Raw genomic sequence first — 8,801 nt, forward strand, 5'->3', positions numbered from 1 at the left:
ACCCGTTATTGGACACCACAGACTCGTATGGCCTGGTCACATGAAACAGCGGATTGTAATTTACTGGGATTGCTGTTTTCAGTGCCGAAATCGGATCACCTATATATATATATATATATATATATATATATATATATCGCCTTGTATCACTTCTTGACTATTCCCTATCAGCGTGGCGCATCGCGGCGTGCAAGATCGACGACCACAGTGGCTGTTTTCCACATAAACATCCTTCAATTACATGCGACTTACTTTTGTGAAGGTATTAGATAGCTCCAGGATTATCGCGGATTGCAGAAACCCGAAACATAGTTCTTACGGGACATTTTCGCCGAGGTTTGCAGGGATTCGATATGATTGCTTTCCCCAGCCTCAATTGGCATCCATTTGGATGTATGTGGCCTTTACACATCCAAGCGCAATCGAACGAACATGAGGGACCAGTGAATAGATGCTTGTTGCATCTAAAACTAGGTGTTACCCGTTCACCGTTCCAGTCCCTTGTTGATGAGTTTCATATATGAGCCTTAAGGTGCTGGTCTGCCCGTCTATCCAGGCGGCTTGTGCGGGATGTGGTCGTTGCCATATGGACACTCCTTTTTGAATGGATGTTAGATGGGGACCAGAGGTCGTCGAATTTTCCCCAAACCATAACGTCCTCATCCCTCGGATATAATACAACTCTCGAATGAACACAGTCACTGCATAGACAATCACCCGTCTTCAAGAAAACGCTGCGCCCCTGTTACCCCGCTAGATAAAATATTTTCATTAGGGGAATAGAGATACTGGATCATCCGTTTGAAGGACTCAGCCAAACCGAAATGAAAGTAGCCCTCAAAGCTCGATTGAGATGAGGACTGTGGCACCTCGTCTTTGGACTATCTCACTCTCAGTAACTCTCCTAAATGTCGTCTGTACCCTTAAGTCGACATTACTATTCACCATTACTGCTCACCCATACTCTGGCGAGCTGTTAATCACGTGCGTGCATTTTTTTACAAACTATCCTGTTGTCAAATTTATCGATGATGTTTGATCACGTAGGTCGAAATGTAGTTTTTTTATTGCATTTCTACTTTGCCTGTTTTCTTCTAGTGGCACAGAAGGCATGTCACCTGCTGGGCATCCCTTTAGTCGACATGACGAAGGCATTCTTGAAGCCTCGAATCAAGGTTGGCAAGGACCTTGTCTCCAAGGCACAAACGAAGGCGCAAGTAGAATTTGCGGTGGAAGCCATTTCAAAATCGATCTATGAGCGGCTTTTCTTATGGCTGGTTGATAGGATCAATAAAACGCTAGATCGAACCAAACGACCAGGTGCCTCGTTTGTTGGTATACTGGATATTGCTGGGTTCGAGATTTTCCAGGTTTGTAATTTCTGAAATTGCCTACCTTTGCACTTATCCCCTGTTTTGCAGCGATGGTTCAGTTGCCTTCCTGTATAAAGTCCACGGGGGTAACAGCTTTACACCAGGTCAATATCACGTGACATTGTCCATCCAAAGGCTGTCAGGTTGAGCAACATAGTTGCATGGTTTGGACTCTGATTACTTGGTACTAAGCACGTGTGCTTGTTGTAGTACGGTGCTGGGATGATCAGTGGACTTCAGTGCGCATTCATTTAGTCCGGTATGTTATGCCAGTCACAGGTGGTTTTTGCTTGTCTCTCTGTGTGTGCGTCCTCATACCCTACTGTTTATGCTTATATACGTTTTCTGAAGCACGCTCGCTCGTCATTTATGGTGTATGCATGCCTATGTCTGGTGTGCAAACTGCCAACCCCGTCAGTCAAATTTACCTGTTGAACTACTGCCTTCTGATTCTTTGGCATCCATGGGGCGGCTGAATCACACCGGTGGTGCCTACTGGCTTGAGCCACAACACATCGGATTAGCATTCGGATGCACGCGCGTGAAAACGGTGCCGAGTAAATCTCGACAAACCGCGTGGATGCGCGCGCGCGTGCGCGCTCGTTCGATCGACTTGGAGAAAAACATGCGCCGTAGCAGGAAATGATAACAACAACATTAGTGTATGTTCGCCTCAGCAGTCTGATTGCGTGATTTCCCACGGACCCGACGCATAGGACTAGTTACCAAATGTACCCTCTGCAACAGGCTCTCATCTCCCCTTTCGACTCACCTAGCATATCAGGTAACCGGGGTGTTTAACTCACGTTTCCATGTCCTTGAAGAGTATTCCATTGACACGCGTATTCCCTGGCAGTGACAATTTCCATTTCAATTGCTTGTTGAACATGCAGTACCAATGGTGGGATTGATGAGTATCTAGTTTCACTGACAAACGTGACCAAATCGCTTGCTCAATGGCGCTTGTAAATTGGTGCCGCCACATTCGCTGTGCGGCTGTTCCAATCCTCACCTCATGATGAAAGTGGAGCGTCTCGACGTCAGCAACAACCTGCTTGCAGCAGGCTGAAATGAACACAACGCAGATTCAGACTTCGAAATCATTTTGAGTTTCGTCCTCGATTTGATGCACACTGCTGTTCATTCGTCATTTTGGCAACTCAAACCCAGTTACCCAAAACAGGAAAATCACTGCAGCCTTAAATAAGGCACTTAGCGGCAATCATAATATGTTCCGCGACAGAAAGAGGTGTTTCCTCGGCATCTTTTTAGCTTCCTTTTGTTATCACATTAACCTAATTGAAGTTAGTTTAATTACTTGTCAGCCAGTTGCTTCGAGTTCATCTGCTTGACCTGGATTAGGAGGATGAAGGAGTTTGAGTAGGCCATATCCGTCCTATTTAAAAGGCAGGATTGTTAGCAACTAAATTATTAAATCCCGATTCAAACAGTTGATCGACTTCCTCTGATTCCCAGCACTAGTTTACACCAGCACCAAGGGTTAGCATTGTTTACCTTTTGTTTGTTTGTCCGTTTTGTCACTCGCTGTAACATCACATAAATGGACTGGTACACAGTACACTGGCTGCAGTCACTGGTTACGAATGCTAAAATCAGTTTTGCTGAAAAAATTTCGGCATCGGAGGTAGTCAGTCATATTTATCTACATGACTGTATTTAGGCTTGTCAAACGTGGATTCTAGTCAATTGGGAAATATTTGGACCGATTGAGTAGTCATCTTTTCAGAGGGGTTTGGTAAACAAATAAATAAATCCACTGATTGTTTGCCGTGCCCCTCCGAAAAGGGAATTCTAGTTTTTTCAGAGTTGTTTGACTCATGCTTATACCTTGCCTCCTTGTGTTCACCTACAGACCAACTCCTTCGAACAATTGTGCATCAACTACACCAACGAGAAATTACAACAACTGTTCAACCACACAATGTTTGTTTTGGAACAAGACGAATACAGTCGCGAAGGAATCCCTTGGGATTTTATTGACTTCGGTCTCGATTTGCAGCCCACAATTGATTTGATTGAAAAGGTAATTGTGTGTGCAAGGAGGCTGTGTGTTCGCGCTTCTTTTCTTGTTACTGTGTCGGTTTTCCCGTCTTTTTTTTCTGAGAAATTCGACTTCGATCGTGTTGCCCAATAAGGTGGTCCCTGACATCGATTAATATGGCCAGTCTCCCGAGCACCCATTCAGAAGTAATGCTCTATTGAGTTCTGTTTGCGTTTCCATTTTTTCCGTCCCGTGATTTTAGGTTAAATTCCACTGATCTATCGAGTGTGATCGAAAGGTCTTATAGTTAACAGGGTAGCTACCGAACATCGAAAATCCAGATTCGCGGTTTTGCTGCCGAGAGCACTGTTCCTCAGTTTGTCTGTGACGAAGACCACTAAGTGGATAACTTCCCATCGAATTTCGTTTCCTCCAAGTTATTTGGTCGGTAAGACCCGTTAATTACAGCTCAACTGTTTATCAGTCAGTCGTCACGAAGGGACTGGGTCTTAGCGCGGTGCGAATCGTTCATTTTCGTCACTTTCGGTGGCTAGCTGCCATGCCACCCGAAGGAAACACGAGGGCTGAGATACTCTGACTGAAATACTGTCCACGCTCAGACACGGTAGTCGAGATGCACAGGTGAGGTTCGAGCCACAGACCTTACAGTCTGTAAGTCCACATTCTGACCACTGATCTTCCTCAGTCTGTGACGTTTTGTTCACCCCCATAAGCCATTGAGTTATAGTAGACGGTGCGCGCGTAACACTCACAGAACCTCTCATACCGGTTTGTCGATGGATGGAGGTCTGAATAACGCGGAATCCTGGTTTTATAAGTTGGAGTTTGTAACATGTTTGGTGAATTGCTTCCTAAAAGTTTAGGCTACTCTGACAGCTTTACGTTAGCCACCTGTTTTGTGGATAAGCGTCCGAGCCTAAGGCTTTGGTTATGAACCCCAATCTTCCTCCGGATCCAGTCTCGGACGCCCTGGTACTATCCATTATTAGTTTACTATTATTATTATTATATTTATTATTATTATCACGGTATTATATCCATTAATAGAAGGAGGTGAGATTGCTCGGTGATTAGGGTGTCAATTTACTGTCCGGAAGGTCCTTGGTTCGAGCCCGACCTATGCACCTCGACTTCTGTCCAGGCTTGGGCAACCTAGCTATGTCCCAGCTTCCTTCTGGTGGCATGGCAGCTAGACGACAGCTGGACGATTACCTTTTTTGTCATGCTTAAAAATTACGATCGGTTTGTCGTTCCTGCTATCGAACAGTTTTAGCAGATACATTCTACCCGTTTCCTACCGTCATTGGCATCAGTCCAAGCAACTCACCCGTTGGAGTGCTATATGATGTCCCTGTTGGCGAAAAAGAATCGCGAAAGATGAGATACGAGCGGACTATCATTCTTTGAGAGAGTCAATGAAAGGTTTCCATTGGATAACCACGACTGGTGAGGGTGACTGAGAATTACCGATAATGCGAATTTAGGGTATGTCATGGTCAGTCAATTTTTGCTTAGTGTCTCCCTTGAGGGCATTTGGCGTTAGCTCAAAGTTTGTCGATACTTTGATGTTAAAATTTCAGGTAATGATTGGGACACCATGGAAGCTAAATTGTGAGTTCCTGACTGCTCTCCTATTCTCACGCATCAGTCTCTCTTGAGTTCTCTCCGTGGAAGTCCTAACCACGGGTTGGTTTTAAGCCTTGAGGAAGGGTGCAACGCTTCGGATTTTGTGACAAGCGTCGGACACTCCTCTAGGACACTTTTTCAAACTTCTACCGCGGCACTTGGAGTCCTAAGATACATTTTGCGATAAATACTGAGACGTTCCTACATTTTGTTCATTTTACGCAAACCAGTGGGGGAATCGCAAGAGGTTGTTTAGATTTTTTTGTTGGGTATCGTTGTCCTTATGAACTTATATGAACCGTGTTTCGCCTGAACTTAAATAACAGACGCGCTGTTTCATATTTATGTCTTCTGGGACTGTTTAATATATGCCTCATCAACAGTGGCCATTGTTGTTTGTTTGAACCTCATTTCCGTATTTTGAAAGCCCTTAGGAATTTTGGCTCTCCTGGACGAGGAATGCTTCTTCCCCAAAGCCACAGACAAGTCGTTCGTGGAGAAACTTTTGAAAACTCAAGAAGCTCACCCGAAGATATGCAAGCCGGACTTCCGATCTTCAGCGGATTTCGGTGTCCTTCACTACGCCGGCCGAGTGGATTACGTCTCTGCTCAGTGGCTCACCAAAAACATGGACCCGTTGAATGATAACATAGTTTCGTTGTTTTTGGCTTCCAGTGATCCATTGGTTCAGGTGGGTGTATTTTCCATGGATGATTACCTCGGTTTCATGGATTGTACCCACTTTGTCATACTACCTTTGTCATATTACGCCCTTTTCACGTTTCATAAGTGTGTTTTTGCATCTAGCTGTCAGACCTTAGACACTAGATACGTTTTACTATATACCGAGTCGTACCGTCCATCCTGAAGCTCTGTGATATACGCCTGACTAAGGTTTTACTGAGTTGATTCAATATCCCCAGATCTACTAGTTATTTGTTTCCTACTTGTTGAGCCCTGCTTGTTGCGTACGCCCACACAGAGTGGTTGTTAGATTTCACGATTTTTTTTAGGTAGGTTGCTTCATTCGGGTTTTTCTGTTCACAAACCGTGCACCAAGTCCAAGCTGCTACAGCTTTGTTCATCGAGAATAAGGAAAATAAGAGAACGAAAGCCGCGCGTTGGAGGCGATGGCTTAATCAGTTCGTTTATTCGTTCACATAGTTCTATTTGTCCGGTATGACTGACGGTCATAGTCAAGACAGTTGCTACCTTCACCTTGTTTACTGCGTTCTCGTCTGGATGACCATATACCATTACCAGTAGATCCTCTCTGAGATTCATGGGCTTTTCCTGTGCTGAGATTAAGCTCTAGTTCAGAGTTCCGGTTGCAAGCCACGCACTTTCTATGATGCTTAGATGGCAAGGAATATATTACATTGATTGTTTGGGCCGCCAATTTTGTGTTCGCCTTCTAAGTCTCTTGATGTTCGGGACATAGTTCTGAGTATTTTCTCGACTGTGGTCGACGTGGGTGTAAACGCCCGCCTTAATTCATTACAAAGTCTGTTCACTGCTTGTCGGTTTATTCCGTGGAGGTTCATGTGCCTTCAGTCCAAACTTGGACGTGCATATAACGCATGTTGAGGTAATTAGCGTTACTGTAGACACTTAAATTCTTTGGATGGTTTAAATCACCTCATATGTTCACGATTCACCTTTTGATCCCCGCTTTGATTATATGAACAGAAGTTGCGACAAACAACAACTTAGAAGAATGTACAAATGTCCCTTCTACTCAGTGGTTCCATCGTGGCTTATAACCGAGCCTCGTGTTTTAGTTTTATCGCTGTGTTTTGGGCAGCTTTTATGAGTGTGCGGCGGAATATTTCGCCTCTGGTGTGTGTGTGCGCCAGATATTCAGACCTGCGTATCCGTACCTAGGACGCTAGTGCATCATGGCAAGCGGTATTGTAGTCACCACTCTCTGTTATCTAGGTCACTACAAGCTGCGAATTTGTGGACTGACAAGGCGATCTCAAACAGGAGCCACAGGAACTGCATTCTATCGTGATTTTCTACTGTGAATTCAGTAACCGTTCAGTTTTAGTTCGTTAATTTCAGGCTCTTCTTCAATTAACCTGTTCCAGAGAATGATACTGTATTAGGGAGGAGTGAGATGGCTCACCGGTCAGAGCATGAATTTACTGACCAGAAGGTCCGTGGTTCGAATCCGACCTCCGCCCCCTCGAATTCCCCTGTCTAGGCTTGGGCAACCTGGCAGTATCTCAGCCCTCGTGCTTCCTTCTGGTGGCATGGCAGTTAGGCACCGAAAGGGTGTCACAACTGAGCCCATTATATCACTGTATTAGGCTAAACTATTGGTCAAAGCAAGTTCAGTCCAGTCAAGAGTACTGCGCTAATGTGCCAGGGTATTGTGCCGATTTTGGTCATCACAGCCCATTTAGTGTGATGATCTTTTGGTACACAGCGTCTGAGCAAAAGGAACCAAATGTTCCGAAAACTAGGAGGTGCACTCACTTTGGGTATGAGTTTTGTTCATTTGAAAGGGTTTGAATGAAATGATTCTGTTTCCTCGCTAAGAATTCTTGAATGTCTTTCCCTCATAGGGAGTACTCTACTGCTCATCACTCTGGTACTGTCGTGGCTGATCTACGGTATTGTTCACCTTTTACCTAGCGTTCTCCTCAGCGCTTCTTATGCATTTGCTTTCTCTCACTCCTCAGTTATTCCACCGGTAACCACCTTTGTTTTGATAATTTAGGACATTTACAAAGATGCAGAGATAATAAGCATGTCAGCTACAGCAGCCAACGATACGGCTTTTGGTACTGCTCGTGGTGTGCGCAAAGGTATGTTACGTACGGTGGGCCAGTTGTACAAAGAGTCACTGGTTCGTCTGATGGCTGTTTTGAAAAACACTTCGCCCAGTTTCGTTCGCTGTATTATTCCGAACCACGAAAAACGTCCTGGACGTATTGATCCCCCGTTAGTACTGGACCAACTCAAATGCAACGGCGTTCTCGAGGGTATTCGTATATGCAGACAAGGGTTCCCATCCCGCGTTCTGTTCCAAGAATTCCGGCAGCGTTATGAGATCTTGACACCGAATATAATCCCTAAGGTATGTTGATTTTTCGGAACTACACTTATTTGCAAACCAATCTCTTTTTTAACGGCAGATTCAGTTGGATCGCTGTTGAATCTCTCGTTTATGATATTCTTCAGAATTCCATTTATAAGGTTGCTGAAAACTCTTGGATTGCCCACGACCAGTTTGGCTCTTCCTGGGGCTCTTCAGGTGGGCAACCGTATGAGTGGTGTTCCGTCAAAGAAGATATTTCTACTTATTCTGCCTTTTTTATAACGTTTGCTCATCTTCAAGTGGATTAAATATTGTGTCGTCTGATGTGAAAGTTAAGAGGGATTCAGTTTAACACGAAAACCTAGTAGCCCATAAATGGCAAGTTCACCAGGACGTGGAGAAGATAATTAGAGGATTAATTGTGGCGAAACGTGGCCAAGAAAAAGGTGGAAGAATTTTGTTCAAACTAATTAAACAGGTGGTCGTACGTGTTTCACTGAAAATGACTGATTTGCGTACTCTGAGTAGCCGTCGCCATTACCCAGACGTACCATACGAATGGGCGGCCTAGTGTGAATGGACCTCAGGTTATCAATATTCTCTCAAACAATTCATTTGGAGCGGGAGATAAATGACTTGGTACGATGCAATGCAAACTTGATCCAATCACTCGAGGCGCGCTTTCCGGCACGTTTGTGAGTAAGCAGCAATTTGTTCAACCCTTCAATATATA

The 8,801-nt window shown here is 44.6% G+C and overlaps 1 protein-coding gene across 1 annotated transcript in view; it reads left to right on the forward strand.

Moving 5' to 3' along the window:
• T265_07991 (hypothetical protein) overlaps positions 1-8,801 on the forward strand; it is a gene marked incomplete at both ends in the record, with an annotated part of 80,166 nt that overhangs the window by 48,562 nt on the left and 22,803 nt on the right. Inside the window, 5 exons of the mRNA XM_009173672.1 lie at positions 1,099-1,370; positions 3,247-3,417; positions 5,450-5,713; positions 7,748-8,107; positions 8,212-8,351. Coding sequence (XP_009171936.1) covers positions 1,099-1,370; positions 3,247-3,417; positions 5,450-5,713; positions 7,748-8,107; positions 8,212-8,351 — 1,207 coding nt within the window. The remainder of the gene's footprint in view (positions 1-1,098; positions 1,371-3,246; positions 3,418-5,449; positions 5,714-7,747; positions 8,108-8,211; positions 8,352-8,801) is intronic.

The sequence above is a fragment of the Opisthorchis viverrini genome (assembly GCF_000715545.1).
Source record: "Opisthorchis viverrini unplaced genomic scaffold opera_v5_193, whole genome shotgun sequence".
Taxonomy (NCBI): Eukaryota; Metazoa; Platyhelminthes; class Trematoda; order Opisthorchiida; family Opisthorchiidae; genus Opisthorchis; species Opisthorchis viverrini.